The sequence below is a fragment of the Puma concolor genome, chromosome B2 (assembly GCF_028749965.1).
Source record: "Puma concolor isolate L17-30 chromosome B2, mPumCon1.1.hap2, whole genome shotgun sequence".
Taxonomy (NCBI): Eukaryota; Metazoa; Chordata; class Mammalia; order Carnivora; family Felidae; genus Puma; species Puma concolor.
In genome coordinates this window covers 24,007,783-24,035,294 of record NC_141671.1, presented here as the reverse complement: position 1 = coordinate 24,035,294, position 27,512 = coordinate 24,007,783, and the positions used below count along the sequence as shown (strand labels likewise).

Genomic DNA, 27,512 nt, shown 5'->3' with positions numbered 1-27,512 from the left:
TACAGATCCAGCTTCATTCTTTTGCATATGCCTATCCTGTTGTTCCAACACCAGTAAATGAAAAGAGTATTCTCTCCTACATTGAATGGCCTTGATACCCTTGTCAGATATCAGTTAACACAGATATATGAGTTTATTTCTGGACTCTTAATTCTGTTCCAGTGATCTGTATGTCTTTTCACATACTAATACCACATTGCCTTGATTTCTGCAGCTTGGTAGTAAATTTTGAAATGAGGAAGTATTAGTCCTGTTTTGTTCTTTTTCAAGATCACTCTGCTATTCTGGATTCTTTGCAGTTCCATATGAATTTTAGAACCAGCTTCTCCATTTCAGTTAAAAGTCAGCTGGGATTTGCATTGATCAATTTTGGGAGAACTGCCACCTTAACAGTGTTAAATCTTATAATATGTGAACGTGGAATGTCTTTCCATTTATTTAGATCTTTAATTTCTTCAGTGAGCTTTTATTATTTTCAGTATACAGGTCTTGCACTTTTTTGGTTAAACTTATCCCTACATATTTTATTCTTTTTTTGATGCTATTATAAATGTAAATTCTTTTTTATTTTCATTTTGTCATTGCTACTTTATGAGAATAGTTGATATCTATATATTGATCTTGTATCCTGCCACCTTGCTCAACTTATTCATAGTTCTAATAATTATGTATATGTATGTGATTTCCTTAGGGTTTTCTATATTTACAGTTATGTTTCCTCTGCAGATAAATAGTTTACTTCTTCCTTTCTGATATTTTATTTCATTTTCTTCCCTAATTGCCCTGGCTAGGACCTCCAATTCAGTGTTGAATAGAAGTGACTAGAATGGACATCTTTGTCTTGTTCCTGATCTTACAGGGAAAGTTTTCACTCTTATTAAGTATGATGTTTTCTGTGAATTTTTCACAGATACCCATTATCAGGGTAGAGGAAATTCCCTTCTATTCCTAGTTTTTTTAGTGTTTTTATCATGAAAGGGTTTTGGATTTTATCATACGCTTTTTCTGTATTTTTTGAAATGATCATATGGTTTTTTGTCCTCTATTTTCATGTGGTTTATTACATTGATTTGATTTTTATGTATTGACCCAACCTTGTCTTCCTGAGATGAATCCCACTTGGTCATGGTGTATAAATCAATTGTGTATGCTTCTGGATTCAGCTTGCTAATATTGTGTTGGGGATTTGTGAATCTGTATTCATAAAGGCTATTGGTCTGTAGTTTTCTTGTATTACCCTTGTGTGGTTTTGGTGTCAGGGTAATAGTGGCTTCATAGAATAAATGTATAGAAGTGTTTCTCCTCTTCTGTTTTTTGGAAAAGTTTGTGAAGGATTGGTTTTAATACTTCTTTATGTGTTTGGTAGACTTCACCAGTGAACCTTTCCTTTGTAGGAAGCTTTTTGATTATTCATTTAATCTTTTATTACAAGGCTATTCAAATTTTGTTTCTTCTTGAGTAAGTTTCAGTAATTTATATTGTTCTAGGATTTGTCCATTTCATCTAGGTTATCTAATTTGTTGACATACAGCTGTTCATAGGATTCCCTTGTAATCCTTCTTATTTCTTTAAGGCCATTGGTGCTGTTTCCTCTTTCATTCCTGATTAGAGTAATTTGAATATTCTTTTTTTTTTTTTCCCCCTGGTCAGTCTAAAAGGTTTGTTGAATTTGTTGCCTTTTTCAAAGACTAACTTTCGGTTTCTTTTATTTTTGTTCTTGTTTTTCTAGTGTATATTTCATTAATTTTTACTCTTAATTTTATTGTTTCCTACTTTCTGCTTGCTTTGGGTGTAATACTTTTTAACTTTTAGTTTCTTAGAGCGGATCTTTGAGATCTTTTTTGATGTAAGGGTTTACCAAATTTCCTTCTGATTTCTAATTTCATTCAGTGTGTTCACAGGTCATACCATTTGTTGAGTAGGTTGTTCTATAGATGTCTGTTAGGTCTAGTTGATTTATAGTGGTGGTAGGTCTCCTCACTGATCTTCTGCCTAGTTCTGTCAGTATCCATTTTGAAAGTGGGATATTAAAGTCTTCCATGATTATTGCTGAATTGTCTGTTTCTCCCTTCAGTTCTAACATATTTGCTTCATTTTTGGGCTCTCCTGTTAGATACATGTAAGTTTATCATTGTTATGATGGTTTAACACTATTATTATTTCAAAATAGCCTTCATTTTTTTTTAGCAACTATTTGTTTTAAGATCTGTGTGTCTCATGTGGTATAGGTATTCCAGGTCTTTCTTGGTTATTATTTGTGCACCATATATCTTTCCCAGACTTTAACTTGTTTGTGTCTTTTTATATAGGGTTTCTTATAGACAGCAGAGAGTTGAACCAGGTCTTTTTATTCCTTCTGCCGATCTCTGCCTTTTAAATTGAGTGTTTGTAATTACTGATATCACACACCTTTTTTTCTCCTTGTTACTCCATTACTGCCTTCCAGTTTTCCTATTAAATAGGTATTGTCTCATGTACTATTTCAATACCTTTATTGTTTTTTACTATACTTTTTTAGCTTTTTTCTTAGTTGTTGCCCGGAAGATTACAATTTATAGTTTAATCTATGAAAATGTTAAATTCAGTAGTATATAAAAACTTTACTCTTAACATTATTCTCTGTTCTCTCCTTTGTGCTGTTATTGTCATACAAAATCCATCATTTTATTCTATATGCCCATCAGTACAGACATATAATTATTGCTTTATTTACTTGTCTTTTAAATCAGATAAGAGAATTGTGAACTAAAATACATTTACCTTGTCTTTTATAATTACCTTTCTAGTTACCATTGCCAGTGTCTTTTATTTCTTTGTGTGGATTTCGGTTATTCTCTGGTGTTTTTATCCTGAAAGACTCTCTTTAATATTTATCGTAAAATAGGTCAGCTAGCCACTCAATCTGTTTTTGTTTATCTGGAAATGCCTTAGTTTCTCCTTCATTATCAAGCATTAGTTATGTTACCTATAGAATTCTTGGTTGACAGTCTTTTTCTTTCAGTACTTTAAATATTTCAACCCACTACCTTCTGACCTCCATAATTTCCACTGAAAAATAAGGTATTGATCTCATCAGAAGTCTTTGATTTTTACATTTTTTAGATTTTATTTTAGAAAAAGAGAGCATGAGTGGGAAAGAGGGGCAAAGGAGGAGGGGGGGGGGGGGGAAGAATAGGAATCTTAAGCAGGGATCAGTCACACAACCCTGGGATCATGACCCGAGCCAAAACCAAGAGTCAGACATTTAACCAACTGAGCTACCTAGGTGCCCCTATCTTATCAAGAGTCTTTGAACAACATGTTGGTTCTCTCTTCCTACTTTCAAGATTCTCTCTTTACCTTTCAACATTTTGATTATGATTTGTCTAGGTGAGGATCTCTTTAAATTTATTTTATTTGGAATTCTTTGAGCCTCTTGGGTATACAGGTTAATATTTTCTATGAAATTTTGGAAGGTTTTGGACATTATTTCTTCAAATATTTTTTTCCACCTCTGTCCTTTCCTTTTGAGACTCCCATAATGTGTGTGTTGGTATACTTAATGATGTCCCAGAGGCCTCTGAGGTTCTGTTCTTTTTCTTCATTGTTTTTTTTTTTTTTCCCCTCAGACTAGATAATTTCAGCTGACCTATCTTCAGGTTTGGTGATTATTTCTTCTGTCAGTCCAAATCTGCTGCTCTGATGATTTTTTTTTTCTTCATTTTAGTAATTGTACTTTTCGACTCAAGGATTTCTGTTTTTCAAAATAGGCTGTCTTTGTTGATACTATTTGGTGAGGTATTTTCCTCATACTTCCCCTTTTAATCCTTTGACACTATTTCCTTTAGTTCTTGAACATATTTGAAATAGCTGATTAAAGTCTTTGTTAAGTCCAGTATCTGGACTTGCTCAATATTGAGAAACATCAAAAAAGTGTTGATTGCTCTTTTCCCTATGGAATAGATCATGCCTTCTCATATCTTTGCATGTCTTGTGATTTATGCAAAAGCAGGACTTTTAAAATAATATGGCAACTCTGGAAATCAGATTCTTCCCTTCTCCAGGCTTTGTTGTTATTTCTAGCTTTAACATTTGACTCTTTCTTATAATTTCTGTGTCTTTGCTGGAATGCCCCATTTGTTCATGCAAGTTGTCTACCTTTTCCAATGGATTCTTTTACATGTATCTTATTTTAATGTCCCTATATAATAGTACCATAATCTGGGTTATTTCTGAGTCTGTTTCTGTTGATTGCTTTGTTCCTTAACTATGAGTTGTATTTTCTTCTTGGTCTTTGTGTATTTTATAATTTTTTATTGAATGCTGGACGTCTTGTAAAAACAGGAGAAACTGAGATAAATAATATGTATGCCTAGAAATGAGTATGGCTTTTCTCAGGCAGGTAATGTGGGGGGTTGAGTCATTCTAGTAAGAGTTCAGCTGGGTTTGGGTTTTGCCTTGCTGTGGTTGCTGGAAGGTTTTTCTCAGTGTGCTCTTCCATAACCTTTCAGCTATCTATGTATGCCTGATTCATAGAGAACTACTCTTTCCATGCTTTTGCTTTTAGAGGAAGACACCAGTTGATTTTTTACTCAGTTCTTGCTGGGCTATTGTAGGAAGGTGGAGTAGGGGCAGGACAGTTATTTTATTTGGAGTAGAAGTTTTGTTCTACTCTACATGTATCTAACCAAGATTGTATCTTCCTTTAATATCTAGGACTTGAAATTAATGGCCATGTACCGTTAAAGTGAAATAGAGAAATTAGATTGTAATTAATTCATTATCTTACTAAAGCATTAGTTGCAGAAACTAGTTGGTCCTAAAAGTCACAGTATGAAGAAAAGTATTAAAAGAATTCAGTCCTATGTCAGATAAGGCAGAATCATTTTTGCAGAAAATAAAATTCTTGTAGATGTGGTAAATTATAAGATTCCATTGCTGGAGAATTAAACCTTGTAGATAGTTATTCTTCTTCTATTTTGTTTGTTTTTCTTATCAGTCCTTTTTTATTCTTGCTACTGAAGAGGAAGGTGGGTCTCATTATTTTCTGTTCCTTTTTTGGTACTTTAAGGTGACATTATAGTGGACAAATTTCAAGTAGCTATTTTCTTTCCAGTATTTGTCTTATTTTCAAAGCTGTTAATGAGGAAATAAAATATACTAAATTTGAAGTATCACCTGTCTTACTATATTTATTTTAGAACTTACCCTGATATGCTTAGTTAGAATAATAGGATTTATATTGCTAGTAATTTTTCGTTTTTTTGTTTTGGTTTGTCATAGTAAAACTAAACCTAAGAGCTTGAATTTGCATTTTTAATTAAAGATTGATCATGCTTGAATAAAGTTTTCCATTAACCTCTTCAAATAATACACTTCAATTTTAAGGATTTCAGTTTCCTCAGTATTCTTAACTTTGATTCTAAAACGTTGGTTGCTAATAGCTTTGTGACTATGTTATTGCCATACTGTTAAGAGCTGGGTAAAGATGGATGCTTAAATTTTCTTTGGTCTATTAAGGACTTCATTGCTTTTCTAGATTTAGGAATCCAAATCCCCTTAGAGATTAATGCTCTCTGAGGAGCTCAGCACAACTCAAAATGAAGATTAAAACTGACAGAGAGTTCTTCTACATATAATAATGCTGTAGAATACTGACCTTTATACCACAAAACTTTAAAACATGGACAAGGACGCTCAATTGTCTCTAGTTGTACTCTGAACTGATTGTAGATGCTTGCATAGCTTACAGTGACATTGCTTATTGGAGTGTTTCTGTTCTAAAAAACAAAAATCCCTAAATTCTTTTTATTTTTCTACTGTCAAAATGTCATTCAGCAAATTCTGAGTGACCATAATAGCAAGGCTAGTGCTCAGAATCACAGGTACAAGCTTGATGAGGCCTGGATCCTACCCCAAGGAAGTATGTGACCCGAATTAAAACTGCAATATTGGCTAGCAGAAAACAATTCCTGGCCATAAAAAGAGAAACAAATGATGTGTTTTTTGAGGGTTTTGTCTCTAAACTAAGCCTCAGAATTGGCTATGGATCCTTGCGCAATTTATCATTGATTATATTAATCCGTCTTCAACATTGTCTTCTGTGGTTTCTGATCGCAGAAAAAAAAAAAATTAGTACTGAAGTGGAAGTAATCCTCATCAGTCCATGATTTAGATCCTCTCCAAGAGTTTGATTTTAATTACTAATTAAACACCTTCTAGCTAATTTAGGAAAATATTAAATGTAATTTCAGAAAAGCAAACATGAAATTATCAAATAATCCATTTTCTGTATCAACAGATACAGATATTTCTGTATACTGCATAGAATTACCAATTCCACCTCTAGGTGGACTGTCCAAAAATCAAAAGTAGGGTCTCAGATATTTGTACATTGTTCGTAGTAGCATTATTCACAGTAGCCAAAAGGTTGGAAACAACTCAAAAATGCCTTTTGATGGATGATAGGATAAGCAAAATACGGCTTTGGGGCACCTGGCTGGCTCAGTCAGTGGAGCATACGACTCTTGATCTCAGGGCTATGAGTTTGAGCCCCATGTTGGGTGTAGAGATTACTTAAAAAAATTAAAATCTTTTTTAAAATGTGGTTTATATATACAGTAGAGTGTCATTCAGTCTTAGAAATGATGTTCTAACACATGCTACAGTGTGAATGAACCTTGAAGACATTATGCTCAGTGAAATAAGCCAGGCACAAAGGACAGATTCATAGCATTCCACTTTTGAGGTATCTAGAATAGTCAAATTCATTGACACAAAAAGTAGAATGATGGTTGTTGGGGAATGGACAGTTTTTGTTTAATGAGTTCAGAGTTTCGGTTTGGGAAGATGGAAAGAGTTCTGGAGATAGTAGTAAAGGTTGCACAAACTGTGTCCTTTAAGGCCTTAATGGCCTTAAAAATGGTTAAAATGATAAATTTTGACTACATCCACAATAAAAAATTACATTCTAAATTCCATTTGCTAATATTTTATTTAAGATTTTTGCAAAAGACATATAGTGAGAGATAAAAGCAAAGTGAAGATCAGGCTATTTCTGAGGTATTAGAATGTCCCTTCCCCGTGCCTGGCTAGGTAGTAATGTATAGTTCAGAGGTTTGTTTTTATTGGGAGTTCCTCCTCTCTTCTTATGACAGACAGGTGGTAGGAGTGGAGGGGAATTGAAGGCGGGCCTCTGGTCTGCTGGATTGGGGGCTCCACGTGGGACTCTGTTGTATCTGTCTGCACGAGCCCCAGAGAGTCAGTGTGGCATGGAGACCTGGGACCAGGCTGACCTGATGCCACTGGACTGTAATTTTCTGAAGCATAAAAGCCACAGGTGCCCACAGAGGCCGAACTGCTTCCCAGTCCCACAGGTGAGCCCTGTGAGCAGTCGACAGTCTTTCATGGCACTGCCGATGCCCCGACAGCTCTGACAGCTCCAGGTGGCACTCGGGGTGAAAGCAGGAGAAGTTAACGGGATCTTCACCAGATTCTAGGTCACTTCTTAGATCATGTACATTGTTGTTGTTGTTGTTGTTGTTTTCTTTCGATCATCGCACTAGCATGATACATCCATCCCAGAACCGTTCCTCTGAAAAGTGATGGCCTTCAGTCCTGCTTTAGGCAAAGTTAGTAGATAAGGGAAGTTCCAGCTTTGAGGTGGACAGAAGTATACACTTCGAGATGGGTGTGTTGTAGACACAGTGAGGAAGCCGTGACCCACACACATGGGGTATCCTTCCTAAGCGTTCTCTCTGTAGGACGAAGAATTTACTAGTGGTGACAGTTCTGGCTCATCTCTCCGCCCACATAACCAGACTCACAGTGTGCTGACCCAGCAGTGATTTTCTCCCCGTTTGTGAGGAAGCAGTTCCTCCTGCCCTTCCTCAGGTGGATGCCACAAGTAACCTGAGGACTCTAGTTCGGAGCCCTTACAGCTGAATAAGCAGTTGATTAGACGTTGGGAGTTGTAACAGCCCTTGATTTTTTTTTTTTTTTAAAATGGCTTAGAATACGTTTTCTGGCCCCTAGAAGATCTTTTACATTCCTCTTTCCCTAGGCTGAATGTTTAAGTGTTCCAGTAGGTGGCTGAGCTGTTGACTCCCTGTAATCCTTCTCCATTGCCTCCAGCATTAAATCCATTTCCTCTTTAACTCTTTATTTTTAATTTGGTAAAACCCTTTAAAGGCTGATTTCAGCCTGTTCTTTTCCATCTTGGTTTCGATGGCAAACCTTCATCAGAGTCCTTTAAATTTATATCCGACCATCTCCATTTCTTTGCTGATGGCATGGTACCCTGATATGCCATATTCTTTTTTTCTTTTTTCTTTTTTTTTTTTTTTACCAGTTAGCTTCAACACCTATTTATTGAGCACTTAACTATATGCCAAAGTACTTGAGCCAGTTAAAATCTAACTCTGTAAAGTGTTAAACAACATTACTGGAAATGTTTCTCGTCTTCTTGAAGACATTAAGGCAGTCATTGTCACTAATCACTCATTTCCATCATTTACCTTTCGCCCTTTAGCTTTCCATGTGTATGTCTTTCTGCATGGTGCATGGAGCGGGCCTGAGCGTGAACTGAGCTTTGCACTTCCTCACCGCTCCGTGACCTCAGGCAAGACAGTTAAGCTCTCTGGATCTTGTGTTTTCGTCTAGTAAAGGGCGGATTTAGTGAGATGCCCCGTACTGCACTCCACAAGTATGGATGAGCCCGTGGGTGTTAGTTGTGGTCCCTCTGCCTCCATTTATTTCTCTGACCTCTGCTCACCTCCTCTGATAGACTAGTATGATTGATCACAGGGTTTCCCCTCTTGCTTTTGGTGAAGACAAAGAAGAAAGTTAGAAAACTGTTGTCAATGAATGGAAAATCCATTCTGAGGGAAAGTGATCAATCAGAATGTGGATGTGTTCACTTTTCCTAAATGATGTTAACTGAAAAATTATGAATACAAGTAATACGAGAACCATTAGACTGTTTGAGGCTCTTTAACAGTGAAATTGTGAACGTGTCTCCTAAAATGCAGTCTTTAAAGGGGAAAGTAGTGTGATCTTGTCAATACTGACCAGCACTGAAAAGTCCCTGTTGGTTTCCAGATCTGAGTTTTTACTGTCTCCTTTCATTATTGGAGAAAAACCAGTCATGCTGAATATTGTAGAATAGTTCAAGTGTCTCTACATTCCTAATGCCCTTCCTTACCTGTTTTAGCATCTCCCTATATTCCTTCCAGTGTGCTTTGCTTCTTCTAAGTATCATATATTCTTTTCCTTTTTTTCCATTTCCTTATTTGTTTCTGTTGTTTGGACTTTAGTGACCCTTCCTCCAAGTTGGAGGAAATGTTACTGCTAATCTAGTCTCCATCTTCTGACTTAGGCTTTTCCCTTTAGGTTACCCTGAATATTCTGTTTCAGGCCACAAGAATGCTACATCAGTGGAGGACATCAAGCCCATTTACCCTACATCTATGGTTTTCCACCCTCAGCGTGCATCAGCATTTCATGGGAAAGGTGCCAGTGCTCCACTCCTGGATGCCCCCACCAGAAAGTTGGGAATGTGGGCCCAAGGAGCATTTTTAAAGACCTGCCCCATGATGCTCCTGCACAGATTGAGAACCCCTGCTACTGATGGCAAAATATAGTAATTCCCACATCTAATACTATATTGTCCTGTATCTCCTGGTTCATAATTCTTTGGTTTAATCAGGCTGATCTGACATAGGTTTTAGGAAATTATCATTGAGTGGAGTTTATTTAAAGTTACATAGTTTCATCAGTTGCTACTTTTTATCTCAAAATAGTATTTTTCTTTTTAAGTCTCCTCATTCCTTTTTCATACCTAGTATTTTTAGGTTGGTTCTTTCCGAAAGTTAATTATTACACAGGGTGATTTTAATTGAAGAAACCACCACTTATGGTCCTTTTTCTGTTGACTTTCAAAATGCTTCCTAATTTTGTGTTTTTAACTAGTTCAAACTAGTTAAAACTAGTCCTAATTCTGTTTTTTAACTAGTTCATTTCACAGTTTTTCATTCATCTGCCTTGAGTACATTTCTAGCATTCATGAGTTATTTAGTGGTTTCAGGGAAATAATTTGAATGCTTCATGGACTAAAATGGCTTTTATACAGCCTCCATTCTTAAGTATACTTTTGCTCTTTAAAGAATGAGTAGTTTGGAGTATGGTTTTCTCAGTGATAATACTGTGCCAGTAGCTACTCGGTACACAGTTTTGGAGCCCGCTCAGCCGGCGAGCATGGCTCCAGCTCATATTAAATAGCTTGGATGCAACTGGTCATGCCTAGAATGGGAGGAGAGTGCCTGATTCATTCTTAGGAGAGAATGTCGGAGATGCAAAAGAAACCCAACTTATGGAAAACCTTAATTATTCACCTGATAAGTTTTTTATTTAAGTTGGGTTTTGGTTTTTTGGTTTTTTGGGGTTTTTTTGTTCTTGTTTTATCAGGAAAATAGTTGAATGAAGAGGGTTGAGGAAAGCTATCGTGACCATAGAGTTGGCCATGGCCAGTGTGCGGTAGCAAAACTAGGAGCCAGAGGGGCAGTGAGGTGGATGGAGTAGTCAAGATCTAGAATAATCATTGTGAAAATCAGGCGAATCGAGAGAACAATGCAGAGGCCAGGAGGAGGAGGCATTAATAAACTAGATGTGAGTGTGCAGGGTGGTGGTGCATCTGTCCCTTCCCATTGCCAAGTGATGGAAGACATGACCCCCAGAGGCCTGTGACCCTGTGGATCTCTAGCCGTAGTCAGTGTCCTGCCACACACAGTGGCAGTGGGCCAGGGAGGGGACACCTTAATGACGCTGTTGAGAAAGCAGAAGACCTGCAGACCAGGTTTATTCATTTATCAGATGCTACCCATGAGTCACATACCCAAGGGCCATGCTGGGGCCTAGGCACAGAGGCATCCTCCTCCTCAGGGCAGTCAGCTCCTTACAGCCCAATGTGACAAGTGCCGGAGAGCTCCACAAGAGATACCACCTCCAGGTTGGGGTGATCAGGGAGACCCCATGTCAAGGCCATGGCTGGAAGCACTGCTCAGGCCCTCTCACAGGATGCTACATGCACAGGTGCTGGGTAATCTGAGCAGCGCTCTCAAACTCCCCCAGTGCAGCCCACAGTAAGAGACACGTTTTACCTGGCGGCCCAGGGTGCAGTGGTCTCCAGTTTCTCCTGTCTTGTCTAAATAAATGAATACTGATTGGTATCCACAAAATTGATTTTGTATCCCAGAGCTTGAAAAGCACTGTTGTGTAGACAGGGAAGGGTAACACAGCACCCACCCAGCTGGCCACCCCTACACAAAGAACCCCAGAGCTTATGAGGTGCAGGGTAGCCGTAGTGAAATGGTTAGAAGAAAGGGGCCTTCTAATCTAGACCCCACGTGGGCAACATTTGCTGCAGCAGCTGGAATGGGAAAGAGCCTGCCTCAGGCTTTAGGATTTGGGAATAACTGGCAGGTTTGCCTGGCTTCAGCAAGTGGCTAATCTTTGCAGCACATTGCTATGGTTTCCAGCACATTTATGGAAAGTGTGGTGCTGGTCACCAGGGATAGTCTGGCCTTCCCTCCCATTTGCTGTGCTACTTGTATCGCCTTTGGGCTCCAAAGGCTGGGCCGGCAGAACCTAATGACTAGAATTTGTGGTCGGGCACTGGGGCAGGGGGATATCCAATGTATCCACAACATAGCTGAGCACTGGGGATGGGCAGGACAGGGAAGATGTGCTTGTGCAGCAGAAATTATTCTTAAAGAAAGCAGTTCTAATATTTCAGTTTGATTACATCGAATGTGCATGACGAAGAGGCTCAGTGTCTTAAGTGGCTATTTACTGGGTCTGTCCTAATACAGTGTACAAAAATAAAGCACCCCCAAGCACAGCATTCAGGGGTCTCAGTGGTGAGTAAAAATGAGCTTGCACATGACCTCTGAATCCCAAAGCCGGAGCAGCAGGTGGTGCCTGGGCACATCTTACCAGCAGTGGGGGACCTGACCTATGTGCTGATCCTCAGGGACCTGACTGGAAGAATCTAGGTGGGCTGGGAGTCACGGGGCAACAAGTGTTGACAGATTCTAAAGATCATTTGCACCCTTCTGCAGGGTGCCAGGCAGGACAAGATTCCCCCTGACTGATGTGGAGCAAGAAAGATGCGGCTGTGATCCGCAGGGGAGGGGAGGAGCTCTTTTGGTACATGGAGGTTGGCTGGAATTGGGAGTTGAGGTACCATTGCCCTTAAACACGGGTCCCCTAAGGAGGATTTTGTGGTGGGTTGCTCTTTGAAACAGTGGGGTGTAACTAGCTTGAAAGTGAGTATGAAGCTCTAAAGACAGATTTGTGGGTAGAGAGATTTGGGAGCAGCCTGCCATGGAAGACAAAGGAAGGGATCCGGCAGAGAAAGCAGAGCCCACTTCAGCACTTCAGAACACAAACGTGCAACACCTGGCCCTCTCCAGTTGGAGAGTGTTCCTTCACCTTGAGAAGCCATGGGGGCCTTTGCCGTGGAAGCCCACTCTGTTGGGGTGGGGATGGCAGTGTCCAGGCACTTTTCAGTGGCATTTGGGTGGAGCCCCTGCCTGGCAAGTTCCTCCTGGAGGGGTTGGGCTGATGAATACCAGAGCTCTGTCTGAATGTGGCGATTGATTATAAGCATTTTCATCCTAATTCCCCAGTGAGCAGTTGCTTGTTGGTTTATGTATGGCCTCTTGAAGCTAATCGTTAGTTAGGTGATTTTATTTTTAGGGCCAGGTCTAAAACGTGGCTGTGAATAAATTCTTTCTTGATCTCAGGCAAGAAGAATGACTTTGATACTGAGCAATGGAAAGAAAACTTGCAGCCAGTTCTGCTATAATGCAACATATGCATCCCTAAAAATTACCACACTATGCAAAATCATGCACTAAACAGCACCAGGCTTATGTGGGAAATGGAGAAGGAAACTTTGACATTGGCATATTTAACAATAAGATAGGACCCTAATAAAAGTGGTACTACAATTTGACATATTAAATGGTTAAGAAAGCCATAAATACTGCAATAGATGTGGCACTGTATCATGAAAAAGGTGCGTAGTTTTATGCTGGAAGTGGCTGTGGGAAGGGTCAGCGCATCGGTTACTGTAAAGCAATGAAAGGGGGATCTGAAATCACACGGAAGGCAGCAGTGGCTATTGGAGGCACGGGTTTTGTGTATTCCTGCCCACCCAGAGTCCCCAGCGTGCGATTGTGCATGCACCAGCCTTCTCCAGAAAAAATCAGGCATGAACGTTACACGAAATCTGCAGTGTGCTCGAAACTGTTCCTAATCTACCCATCCTGTTGAAGCAAAACATTATAGCAGCACTGACCATATTTTACTGTCTTTTATGAAGACAGCTAAGAATAAGCATACATAGCCTTAAATCCAGAGATCCCTACGGACAGGGACCTGTATTTGAAGGAGTTGGGGCAGACACTTTTATAATTATTTACAAAGAATTGATTCATTTAACATGTTATGGGAGGAAAAGGATACAATGTTTAAAGCCTCCCTTCCACGTTCATTTGAAAAGTTTTCTGTTAATGCAGTTTGCAGATTATATAATCTGAATAAAGTGGTAGGCTTCTGTATGGTTAAATAGGATTAGGTTCAGTAGGTATGGGAGACAATGTTTTGAAATGTTAAACTCTGTAAAGGAGTGTTAATGATTCTATAGACACTGGGGCACCTAGATGGCTCAGTCACTTGACCCTTTATTTCGGCTCAGGTCATGTTCTCATGGTTCATGGATTGAGCCCCGAATCAGGCTCCATGCTGAACAGCACAGAGTCTGTTTGGGATTCTCTCTCCCCCTCTCTCTCTGCCCTTGCCCCTTTCCCTCTCATTCTCCCTCCCTCCCTCTTTCTCCCTCTCCCTCTCTCTCTGTCTCCCTCCCTCCCTCACCCTCCAAAATAAATAAACTTTAAAAAGTAATAATTCTGAGGCACCTGGGTGGCCCAGTGGTTAAGCATCTGCTTCAGCTCAGGTCATGATCTCGTGGTTTGTGACTTCAAGCCCCACATCAGGCTCTGTGCTGACAGCTCAGAGCCTGGAGCCTGCTTTGGATTTTGTGTCTCCCTTTCTCTCTGCCTCTTCCCCACACACATTCTCTTTCTCAAAAATAAAAAAAGAATTCAAAAAACATTTTTTAAAAAGTAATAATTCTGGGGGCACCTGGGTGGCGCAGTCGGTTAAGCGTCCGACTTCAGCCAGGTCACGATCTCGCGGTCCGGGAGTTCGAGCCCCGCGTCGGGCTCTGGGCTGATGGCTCGGAGCCTGGAGCCTGTTTCCGATTCTGTGTCTCCCTCTCTCTCTGCCCCTCCCCCGTTCATGCTTTGTCTCTCTCTGTCCCAAAAATAAATAAAAAACGTTGAAAAAAAATTTTAAAAAAAGTAATAATTCTGTAGATACTGTAGTATTTGTTCTCTAACTTTAGACCAAAGTAACAGTCAGCAGGTTTTGAACTCTCTTGCACCTGAGACCCATACTTCCTTGAATTTGCCAACTTTTGATTAAACAACCATAAACTAAAATACACTTAGGGAAATACCAATAAATCTTTACCTATTTAAAAATAATATCCCAGAAGTTTTTGTCTGGATTTTGGTTGCTGTAGTCTGTTTTCAAGTGGTTTTTACCCTGATATCAGTAAATTGTAAAAATTTACAAAATACCAAATTTCATATATTAAGAAATAAATAAATAAATAAATAAATAAATAAATAAATAAATTCATATATAAAAAAAATAAAAATAAAAATTTACAAAATACCAAGAATATAAAAATTACTCATATCTCTATCACTAAGAAAGAGCCATTATTGACTTTTTTATGTATTTACATTTTTAGTAAACTCACATGTAAGCATTGTTGATTACACTATAATACCTTTTGATACATTTAATTTTCATTTCTGTGCTGTGTAATTTTGGTTGTAACAAAGTAATAGAACACAAGCTTGAGAACAGATCTGCAGATACAACCCAACTTTCAGATGTCCGTGTGGTTTTAATTAGAGTTAGGTTAAAAGCTTGGCATATGTAACATATAATGTAAACAGTAGCTGCTGTGAAACACTTACTGACCTGTATGTTAACAGTCTTCATAAACATCCTGATAGTGGCTGCTTTCTGTGTGTCAGGTGCATGTGTCCCATTGGTCATTTAACCATTTCCTTACTCTTACAATTATGGCTCTTTCCAGTTTCTCCATTTTAAAAATAAAATTATTAGAATACCTTTTATATGTGAAAATATGCCATATAATTTCTTTTCTGTTAGAGTGTAATTCTAAAAATTGAATTACAAGGACAAAGGTTGATGGACACATCTTACAGAATTGCTCTCTAGAAAGGTATCCGTATATGTATGTGTGCTCTTCACCAACCCTGATTTAATTGCCATATTTTAAAAGATTCCTAATTTATAGGTAGAAAAGGTTATTTCATTTTTTATTTGGGAGATCAGTTTTTCATGTTTTGGTGTTTTCATTCCATTGAAAGCATTTTTCTGTGCTCATCTTGTGTGTGTGTATGTATCTGTGTTTCATTTTGAGTAAAGACATAAAATGACTGTTCCAAGAAAATTAACTACTCGGTTTTTGATTACCACTTATTGAATGATCTTTACCAACTTCTGTTTATTTGTAATACACAGATTGTCATCCTAGGAGCTAGTCTTTGGTTAATTCTAGTTGGTCATTTTCCCCTAGAGTAGAACCATGCCCTTAATAGTTATGAATATACAACTAGCAAGGTACGTATGACTCATTACTCTCTTCCAAAATTTCTTAGCTTGTCTTCCAGCCAAATCTTAGTCACTGGGGTTGCAATTGGAAGTCTATTAGAATTGAAATTGAGAAAGATAGCTTTGCAGTATTAAAGTTAATAAAATGGGACCGTGGTGTCACAAGAAATAAGTAAAATTGGTGTGTGGTTTTGTGTCATCATGTCAAGTTCTGACATCAGAGTTAAATTCTCCTCTTTGCAAAATGAACTTGGTAGATTTCCTTCTTTCCTCAGAACTTTGAAACTGTTTTCTTTTGTACTCAGCTGCTCCTACCTTGCCTAGCCCCATATAACTTTACTTGTATCTTTCCTTGGTTATTTTTTCTCTTTGTTTCTGTTGTATCTGAGCTCAGTCTTGAGAATTCATATTTTTCCAGAAAGATGTCAATTTCTTGAAGATACTCTAATGTATTTGTGTAGTGTATACAAAGTGGTTTTTATTCATTCTGGTTAGGTTGATGTGAACTCAGGGGAGAGTTGGGGGGGGTGGGATTAGCCAATTACTACCTCCTTTTAGTTAATTAAACTTGATATATAGTCTGTGTAGGTTCACTTTTACCCACATGTTTATCAGTTCTTTTGCATATATATCCAAGCTTCTTTCTGCTAGCATTTTCCCTGAAGAACTTCCTTTAGCATTTCTTATAGTGTGGGTCGGCTGGCTACAGATTTTCTCAGCTTTTGTCTAGAAAAGTTTTTATTTCTCCTGTTTCTGAAAGACAGATATGGTGTATGTGTGCTGTAAGCTTTTTATTTCTTATTTCATGCACTTTAAAGATGCCATCCCTTTCCTGCTTTTTTCTTTCTGTCTGCTTTGAAGATTTTCTTTTATCACTAGCATTTGCAGATTGATTATTATGTGCCTTACTGTGGTTTTCTGTTTATCTTGATTGGTATTTGTTAAGCTTCTTGGGTCTGTAAGCTTCTGGTTTTCATCGAATATGGAAAACTTTGAGCCATTATTTCTGCAAATGTTTTTACACACATGCACACACCCTTTCTTGGACTCAAATTATGCATATGCTAGATGGTCTGATAGCCCACACCCAGGCTCTACTCTGTTTTTTCTTTTCTCTCTGTGTTTCATTTTGGATAGAATCTGTTGGTCTTCAAGTTCTCTGATGTTTCTTTTTTTTCCCCTCTGATCTTATCTTGCGCAGTGTCTAATCTGTTAAACATACCTAATGAAATTCATATGTTTGTGTTATCTTTTAAATTTTTAAAAAAAAATTTTAATGTTTATTTTTGAGAGAGAGAGAGTGTGTGTGAGTGGGGGGAGGGGTAGAGAGAGGGGTGACACAGAATCCGAAGCAGGCTCCAGGCTCCAAGCTGTTGTCAGCACAGAGCCCGATGCAGGACTTGAACTCATAACTGTGAGATCATGACCTGAGCTGAAGTTGGATGCTTAACCGAGTGAACCACCCAGGCACTCCTGTCTTTTAAATTCTTGAGCACACTGAGGTTGTTTATAAGTTTTGGAAATGTCCTTTTCTCTTATTTCATCATCTTTTATTTTTAGATCTCTTTCTATTAACTGATTTAGTCTTGGTCATAGGTCCGATTTTTCTATTTCTTAGCATATCTAGTAATTTTTTTAGCTGTTACACATTGGGACTTCTACATTTTGGGGTGCTGGATTTTCTTGTCCACTTTTTTAAGTGTTAGGTTTGTTCTGACAGCCAGTTTTTACTTGCAAATCTGATCCTTTGAAGGCTTATTTTTAAGTGTTGTTAGTGCAGTTCTAGAGCTAGAGTACTTCCACTACTAATATGTGCCTGTTCCAGGGTCTCGACCCAGTGTCCCTCTCCACTCTGTGGAGCCCTGTGTGTGCTCTGGCAGTTACGTGTTCATAGGTAATTTTTTCCTCAAAAGTTGTTGGTCTGCCAACCTTGTGGAGTTTCACTTCATGCATACTGAGATTGGTGGTTCAGCAAGGACTCAAGAGGATCCATAAGCAGTTCTGGAACTTTCTGTGTAGCTCCCTCCTTTAAAGTACCCTGCCCCACAAATTAAAGCCTTCTGGGCTCCTCCTGATTTTAGCACTTTTGCTGAGCTGCACGCAGTGTCCCTGTACCTACCGTGTGGAAATAGCCTCCAGGCAGAAAGCCTGGTTCCCAGCTTTCACACTGGGAACGTGGTCCTGCACTGTCTGTTGTCCAGCTTCTGAAATAGTTGTTTGGTAGATTTTGTTCAGTTTTCTACTCCTCACTGGCAAGTAACGAAATGCAGCTACTGTTTCTCTCTTAAGTTTAGAAGCAGAAGGCACATTTCGTTTTTAGAGAGATATGCTTTTTGAAGCAGTGAATTCTAACAGGTTAAGAAATACATGTTTGAGGGTATCCTTTTTACTCTCGAGCATGTTAAAAGAAAACCATTTATTAGGAGAGGCACTAAAGTGGGTTTTTTCCTGGCTGACTTTTATGCCAATAAATCCTAGGAAGGCGTTTAGTAGTCTCTGAATCCAAATCCTTAAGGAACTGTCCACTCAGAACGTTTGCTCTACTTTTTCGTCAGAGCTGTGGGTCCAGGGAGTCACAGAGAATTTTCACACAGTTTATGTGTGGAGGATATTTTTTCCTGAATCTCGGTGTTTACCTTTTTTAGACTGGTCATTAGCAGTTGATTTTGGTCTAAAGGATAGCACCTGCTGTCCCGAGATTGGCACCAGGTGATCAGCTAACTGTGTGACGCTGGACAGGCCACTTACTTTCTCGTCCCTGAGTGAAGGGCACTGGACTGGTGGGACTTAAAGGTCCCTTACCTTCATTTATTCAGTAAATATGAAGTGTTCCAAGCCCTGGGATTACATTAGTGAATGAGACACATAGGGACCCTGCTCTCACAGAGCTTAGTGGAGTACAGTGGCAATATATACAATAAATAAAAAATCAAATGAGGAAGAAATACCTTTGGTGAGGAGGGCTATGGGAAAAAGAAGCCGGGGCGAAGTGAATTGCGATGGGAGGGCCCCCATTAGGGGGAGGGGCTTCTCCACAAAGGCTTGTCTGAAGAGATGACATTTTGAGCTGCCGTTCAGATGAGCAGAAGGAACCAGCCATTTGAAGCTCTAGGGCAAGAACATTCTAGGCAGAGGGAAGAACAAGTACAAAGGTCCTGGCCAGTGAAAGAATGCCATGGCTAGCTTGTCATGAGTGAGGGGCTAAGGGTTATAAATGACAGATGGGGGTGAGGTAGGGGTCAGGACCTAGCTCAGTGCTGGCAGCCTGTGATTCTGAGATGCAGTCCCACTGTGAACACTTCTCTACCCAAATACAGCACTGTTAGATGTCACATGGCCCTGTAGGTAGATAAGAAGGGGTCCCAGGAGTCTTACTGGGGTGGGCGTGGTACTTGAGGCCCTAGCAGGATCACAGAGTCTGAAATCAGCATGGACTGTAATGGCACGAGTGAGCCAATGCAGTTTTAACAGGGAGATGAAGGCCAAGTTCAACAATCCTGGTCAGCATGAGCCAACATGAATCCATTTCCACATTTGCAGAACCACGGATAGCTCCATAAGACCTATTGCTTCAAAGAAAGGAAAATGGGCTTTTGTGAAGCTCACATATAAAGGCTACATAGACCCCATAGCCTAGAAATCCTGCTTCTGTGGAAAGAAGCCACCAGGAAATCTGCCTATAGAGGTAAGGAATGCGTGTCTTTTAAATAGGGAAAGAAAAGAGACTGAGAGAGCAGTTCAGGGGTGGAGGGGGCTGATCCAAAGTCAGCAGGCTTTGTCCTGGTGGAAGGCAGCTAGCCAGCCTTCAACAGGCCTTCCCCTGTGTTGCTGGGTCTTTCTTGTTGTGTTCTGATACAGCACCAATTAATTCAGCTCAGGTTAGTAATTCTCAAAGATCCAGACAGCTCTCACCTGTTGTTACTAGCACACTGGCATGTGTATTCTGCAAGAACGCTGTCCTCCTGGGCAGGCTGGAGCCTCCACTCATTTTGATTTTGTCAGATCACCCTTCACCCTGAGTCAGGTGGCCTCCAGCTTGCCTCTGTGCAAAGTATTGCTTCTCATGTGCTCTCTGTTTAGGCAGGGAGAGCATTGTCAGCCATCACATCCACATCAGGCCCCTCTCACCTGCAGCTGTATCTCTGTGTTCCTGAAAACAGCATTTTAACAAATGCATGTTTTCTATTTAACAACTTTGATCTGTCTCTCATTGTATCCTACAGTCTTTTTTTTTTTTTTACCCTTCATGCTCTAGTGACACAACTTGCCTGAGTTTATTAATGGCTTCTTATCTCCCCTCCGTTGCCTCTTCTCTGTTCTCCTCCACCTCTGTGAGGCACATGCCACTGTTGACATGTCCTCATGGCCATGGCAGCCTCTCCTTCCTTTGAAGGAAGCCTCTTACAGCCTCCCTGCTTCCCTGCTGCCTCTTGGCCCTACATGTGTCTCCCCAGCAAGTTCGCTCCTCACTCCTCCCTTTGGAGCTCCTACTTCTAGATCCAACCATCCTCTCTGGGCACCAGTTCCCAAGTACTCATCTCCACCCCGACTTTTCCTGCCCCCATTCCTGGACTCTGGAGCATCTGTACCCTAATAGTAACCATGGATAAAGCCAAGTTTCTCCCCTGTCCTCATCCCCCAGCTATGTCAGACTACCCTGTGGGTGCCCCATCTCCTACACACCCAGGCTTAATGGTTCAGAGTCATCTGTGATCCAGTTCCCTGTTACTCAGAAGTTATCTGGTCATGTGGCCTCTAGCTGCAGTGGAGTGTAGAGAGGATGGAGGGGACAAGGAGGCAGCAAGTGTAGACCTGGTGAGACCATGATGGGCGTGAGGAGAGAGGGCAGTGCTGAGAAGAGCAGATTAGAGGGGTATCTGAGAGCACAAGAGATTGAAGAAGGTGTTTAAACACAGATGGGGAGGGTTCTGATAGAAGAGAGATTGAAAATTAAAACAAAGAGAAAGGATCCTTGCTAGCTTCCTCAGAAGGATTCAGCAACACCCAGTGCTGCTGGTAACAACAGCTAATCCAGTGATCTTTCAGTTGGAGATACTGGCCAGCATTGGAATGAGAGAGGCCAGGGTTTGCATTGCAGCATTGTTTGTAATACCAAACAACCATTAAATATTTGTGTTTATTGCAGTGTGGATTGGTAAAAGTAGATTATAGAACATCCATTCAGTAGACTGTTGTGCAGCCTTAGAAAAGAACAAAACATGACCTGATAAGACAAGTTCTAAGATACTGTCGAATGAATAAACAAGATGTGACAAAATACTGTGTCTACTAAACTGTCATTTGTGTCTTTTAATGGGAGGGTAGAAATATTTATATTCTTATTTGCCTGTGTATATATCAAGACACAGTGGAAGGAGACTGGGAAACCAAACATGGTAGCTAACCGGGGGGGGGGGGGGGGGGCGGTCCTGGGCAAATGGAGAGCATGAGTGGTGGGAGACCGTTTATGGTATATCTTTTTACAGTTGTAGATTCTTGAACCATGTGCGTGTATTATAACCTCTTCCGAAATTTCAAAAAATTGAATTTTTTTTAAACACCTCAAAAGCATTTCAGCCAATGAAAGTCCTGTTGTTTTACCAAGGGAGATTATTTGATTTCTCTAAATGTCCATTCCCGAGTCTTTTCTGGTAGTCCTGGCTTATTTTCTTTCATTGTGGAAGAAGTATTTCTGACCTATAATTCATGTTCTTCTCCTCAGAGAACTTCTGCCAGTGCTAATTTTATTAGTAAAGCTTGATACAGTTTTCCTACATTTCTTTCCCTTTCTCCACACCGTCCCCAAAGGCTCTATATATTCCTTACCAGGTGAGATAATATTCAGAAAATTCATATGAATAATTATTTACCTTTAATACTTGAATTCTTACCCTGACATAACTTCATAATTGTAGGAAAGCATTAAATGGAACTCTTGCCTTTGTTATAAGAAATACTAGGTTCAGGAGACCATATCTTTAAGACAGCAACCAAGTTGATGCTGAGAAGCTGACACAGGAGGAAAAATTAGCAGAACATTTTATGTGGCAGGAAAGAGAACTGTCTTGAAGTTCTATTTGGAAGGCTGTTTGAAAATGTAGAACTGGGCAGATACCTCCCAGGGCATCAAAGAAAGACCTGAGAGTCTCAAGTGCCCCACAAGGGGGCGCCGGTCTGCATTGGTGGCCACTGCAGCAGCGCTCGGTAGACCAGCTGAAACAGGTGGTCGCCTCACGGTTCGTTTCGGTACAAGTCATCTTGCATTCAGAAAAAAGAAACTTCAACGGAATGGCAGGTAGCTTTGGCTGGAATAGTAAGATACTTTCTTTTTTCATCCCAACTTCTCAAGCCTGGAATAGGTACTCTTCATGAGACCCCCTTCTCTTTTAATCCCATTCTCCAGTAGTCTCAAATTCTGTAGCCTGTTTTCAGCAAGTACCTTTCCATCTGTATTTTTTAGGCTAGATAAGCAAGAGGGTGATTTCCTTGTCAGACTTGGAAGGAAAACAAATGCCTTTCAAAGTAGACTTTTTAACAGCCTTGCTTTGATACATTAAATCATGGGTTCATAATGAGCATTTTTACCCAATTCAGACACGACACTGGGGAGGGAGTCATAGCTGGACATCACAGACCACTGTGATTTCAAACTCTCGGCAGGTACATCTCCATTTATGGACGCGCTAACAGCCAATGGAACAACCAACATACAGACATCTGTTACAGGAGTGACAGCCGGGAAAAGGAAATTTATTGACGACAGAAGAGACCAGCCTTTTGACAAGCGGTTGCGTTTCAGTGTGAGGCAAACAGAAAGTGCCTACAGATACAGAGATATTGTCGTCAGGAAGCAGGATGGCTTCACCCACATCTTGTTGTCAACAAAATCATCAGAGAATAACTCACTAAACCCAGAGGTGAGAGACGTCCCTTGGGCTGCTTTGTGCTTCATGTTTCTCCACGCCCTTGTTTCCCGGCCAGGCTGGACGGAATCGGTGCTCTTTGTGCCCTCTCTTTCTGGGCCGTAGTGCGGCCCTGCCAGAAGGTAGGCAAGAGAAGGAAGGTGTGGCAGTCTTGCCCCGGACAACACTGTGCCTCTGGTATAGCCGGGCAAGTGCGCATGTGCATGCCCGCCTCGTTCTCCAGGGGGCGCAGGCCTCCCCCAAGACTCGAATATGAAACTCCTGTGTGCGCATGCTCGTCTTTAGCTTGTCGTCAGACTCTCGAAGGACTCTTTGTTCGGACAAGATTAAAACGGCCCCGGGCCCCCAGTTCCATCTTTCCTGTGCATCTTCAGCATTGTGGTGGAACTTCGTTCCCACTGCAGTGACTTGGGCCCCTGTCCCTTGTGGGTAGTAGCTGGTAAAGTTGGCTTTCAAAATCCAGGGAGACTGCTGCTTGCTTGCAGAGGTTCAAAAACGAACTCAGAAATATCTAAAACACGAAGTTTTGGAAATTTATGCCCTCATATTTGTTTGTTTTCCACTTGTGAAAAGCTAGGTCAGGCTTTCTCCAGACAAGAAAACCAAACTCCACAAAGCTTGTTTAAGTCTGGCCAGGGTCACAGGACAAACCAGTTCAGGGTTGGTCCCCGGTACAGTTTTAGACCACAGAGTCCTTCATTGGTTATTTGCGCGTGCTTCATAGAGGTCATTTTCAATGGTTTTGTGCCCTTCGAAAACAACTTGTGTTTAATATATTTGCACACCAAACTACTGGGTTTCTGTCCCAAGTGTGGTAGGCTGGTGTTTAAAAAAAAAAAAAAAAAGGGCACGGAACCCTAGTTTCTTTCAACTGGTTGAATGTGCCACCTGCTGTCCAAACTGTAGAAATGCCAAGTGGATATCCTCTGTAACTTGCCTCATCTGCTGAGAGTCACAATGACCAGAATATTAAGATAACTTAGATTTACATGTCTTTCTAATTATATTCTGTTCATAATTAGACATGTAACTTACTCTGTCCCCAGCATTCCAAATCTCAGGTTATAGGAAATACGTTTGTGAATTAGTTTAAATTGTGGTAGATACAGGGAACAATATCAGTACTTTCTCTGGGTCCAGATTATCCAGTAGTAAAATGCTTCTGGGATTCTGTATCAGAAATACTCTTTGCCACTTTAACTTCTGGTGACTTCCAGGTAATGAAAGAAGTCCAGAGTGCCCTGAGCACAGCTGCTGCCGACGATAGCAAGCTTGTGCTGCTCAGCGCGGTGGGCAGCGTCTTCTGCTGCGGTCTCGACTTTATTTATTTTATACGGCGTTTAACAGATGACAGAAAAAGAGAAAGCACTAAAATGGCGGAAGCTATCAGGTATGCATAAGTGGTGTTTTCTAATGGTTGGTTTGAGTGTCTCCCTCCTTGTGTACCAATCCCTGGTAGTAGGTAGTACAGGCTCCAACAAGCCTTGTGAGTAAAATGCATGTCTCCCTTCACTGAGAGACACTGGTATCAAAATTAATTAAATCATCTGTCTTTTCTGCGGGCCTGGCATAAATTACTGGTTGCCTTGAGCAAATAACTGATTTCAAGGCTGGCTCAAACCCAGTGAGTGCTCAGGGAATGTTCTAATGATTAGCGTGTACAATAGCATATAGCCAGAGTTTCCATTATTGTACTATGAGCACGTTCTGTCTTCAGCCCTTAAATAAAGATACATTCTCTTTCACATAGTAATTTACCATTTGCTTACTCTGAAATAAATTGGCTAGGCTTTATGACAAGCTGGTTCCATAACATCACCTGAAAAGTTTGTTTTAGTACAAGTAGTACTCATTCTTGTTCAAGTTCATCCTGAGTTCCAGCTGCCCATAAAACTAGATCTTACAGAGTGAAAAGTAAGAGTTCCTTTTCTCTCACATGCTCCCCTCCCCCAGAAGCCCACCTTCATTTATGTCTTCCCAGCCTTTTTCTAAACGCTGTCAAATATGCATCACATACATATTATAGATAATACGAATTTATTTTTAGTTCTGTTAAATAAATGGAATTATACTGTGCGTTATTTTGCAACTTGCTTTTAGATATTTCCATCTCTTCCATTTGGAGATTTTCCCCTACTATCTCCTAACATTACAAAAAAGCTTCCTTAGGACCACCTAGTTCTGTTAAGCATATACAGGTACATATTCTGTTTCCATATCCCTCACTTCTCATGCTAATCACTGGAAATATAATCAAATGTATCTAATTATTTAGAAATTAATTTTATTTATGAAACCCAGTCACCAACCAGGAAGACCATTGGACTGCCCTACCCACCTCACTAAAATGACCTATCCCTGAATAACCCCTAAGAACGCTTTCCATATGCTTTTGCCTTGATAATGTACAGGGAGATGGAAACTTAGACACACAGACGTGCAAAGAAAACTTGGTTGGATCCTCTCCAAATCTCCAGGTACTTGGTTGAGTTGAAGTTGAGCTTCTTTGGGTGATTATTGGGCTCCGCATGGCTGACACCCTACGCCAGGACCTTGGGAGCACAGGGCTTCCTGGTCCCCCAGGTTCCCCAGACCATCCTGGAAGTGCACGTCAGTATTGGTGGGAGTGCTTTATTCTATCTTGGTGGGTGTGGGGTGGACCAGGGAAGCTGGCAGACTTCCCAAGGTGGCTCTGACAGGTGCTGTCCTAATTGGCCCATCAGAGGAGCCCTGGAACCCCGTACGTTAGGGTGTCAGGGCATTAACTTGGCCTTTTATAACATTTTTAATAGTTTTCAAAATTGATCTGTTTTCTCACTGTGTACAGATAGATGTATGTATGCATACAAGAGGTTCCTTCATCTTTTTGAACATTACTAGTTTTTAGGTATCATATGGTAATTGTTTTTCCAAAAATAGTTTGAAATTTTACCATCTGTTTTAATTAAGTATTGTCTCTGATCTAAGTAATTTCAAACTTGTTGTATCCTAGATAGGACCATCGTGTTACTCAGTTTCAAATTAAACTGCTTGATCAATACACGTAATTCCGTGACAGACTGTCAGTACTTCTAAGACAGCTTGTAGATTTCCTGATGACTAACCCATCCCAGCCTTTCAGGATGAATTACTTAGGTTTAATTTTCATTTTTTAAATACAAACTACTATGCCTCGGGCAGTGACTTTGTAGATTTTCTGTAAGTGCACACTGACTTTACACATAATACTATGATTTGGGGAGCTCTGCTCTAATAAGAAAATCAGACTTGTCGGTCAGTGCCTTCTGCGTTCTGGCTTGTTTCTCCCTGTAGATGCTCCCTGAGCTCCACTTCTTTTTTTTTTTTTTTTTTTTTTTTTTTTTTTTTTTTTTTAAGTTCATTTATTTTGAGAGAGAAAAAGAAAACACAAGTGGGGTAGGGGCAGAGAGAGAGGAAGAGAGAATTCCAAGCAGGCTCCGTGCTATCAGCAGAGCCCAACTCAGGGCTCGAACTCTTGAACCATGAGATCATGACCTGAGCAGAGATCAAAAGTCAAATGCTTAATCACCTGAGCCACCCAGTAACCCCCTGAACTCCACTTCTAAATCTCAAGTGACTCAACCGTAGTCCAGCAACTCCTCCCATGTTGAATTGCCCTTGACAGTGGCTGAGGTTTGCACTGTTGGGATTAGAAAATGCAGAGGAAAGATGGATCAAGAGATCTCATTTGTGGAATCTTTCGGTAACTTCAGGTATTTATTTCAAGTGGTTGCCCACTCCCATTTCTTCTCCAGACCCTCCCTCTCTCCTGTCACTTTCCTCTCCCCCAACAAAAAGCTTTTCTATGCCAAGGCCAAATCCTGCTTTAGGGAAACCCACTTGGTTCTTCTTTAAATGAATATATTTTTGTCAATGTGAATTTTCCTTTATGTACTCTGGCAGGACCCAAAAATAATTAGTTATACCAGATTCACTTAACCTTTGCTCTTGCTCATTTGCATTTAAATTAATTTTTATATGTATGAGATAGGCTTTACACATAAAGCTGTATATTTGTTACTTCTGTATGTCTGGTCTCGAATTCCTTAAAACTTTGGAGCAAAGAACATCACTATAGCAAGTTTCCCCTATAAGAAGTGGGAAGTAGAAAGGTTAGGTTTGAACATTAGATTGTCAGGTATCTACTACACCTAATTCCATTCTTGGGGTTGCTGGTCATAACCAGTTTGCGGATCCATTATAATAAAAATATTCAGCACATTAGTGATAAAAACAAAATTATTTTGAGTCTGTTTATAACATTAGGCTTCTGTGTTTGTGGGAACCACTGGCTGCTGCTTAGTGTCTGAAGCACCAGGAGCTGCCTGGCCGCAGAAAGCAGGCATCTTCCTCCACCATGGAGTGAGAAGAGCAGAAATGTGGGGAGACATAAAGCAGACCAGCAAATGTCCCCCAGAACCTGACCTCTCCCCACTTTAGTCCTATCCAGATATTCACAGTGAAGAGAGGGCTCCCTTGAAAAATGACCATGAACTTGCTGTTGAAACTTAATAATTTCTGCATGCTTCATTTTCCATTTTCCCCAAACAGTTTCTAGACTATTGTTCTTGGGTGATTATCTGACTTTTTTGGTGATATCTGTGAAGTAGTAAATGCTCTTCAAAGAAATGGATAGAAGTTTGCTTTTGTTTAATCATAAGTCTTTTTAAATTCATTTTATGACAAATACAATCTCCTTCCTTCCCTGCTATACCCAACACAGCCTAAATTTATAGCTCAGTTCACAAATAATTCACAGGAAGCTGAAATTCAAATTTGGTATGTTGCACTGCACACATTTTGGACATTCATGCA

At 40.2% G+C, this 27,512-nt stretch overlaps 1 protein-coding gene across 6 annotated transcripts in view; it reads left to right on the top strand.

Moving 5' to 3' along the window:
* CDYL (chromodomain Y like) overlaps positions 1 to 27,512 on the top strand; it is a 251,054-nt gene that overhangs the window by 209,950 nt on the left and 13,592 nt on the right. For 5 of the 6 annotated variants that reach the window (XM_086706397.1, XM_086706394.1, XM_025916939.2 and 2 more), the window contains 2 exons: positions 22,417 to 22,673; positions 23,897 to 24,069. In XM_086706397.1, the coding sequence (XP_086562523.1) occupies positions 22,417 to 22,673; positions 23,897 to 24,069 (430 nt within the window). The remainder of the gene's footprint in view (positions 1 to 22,416; positions 22,674 to 23,896; positions 24,070 to 27,512) is intronic. The other variant, XM_086706395.1, reaches the window with a different exon arrangement.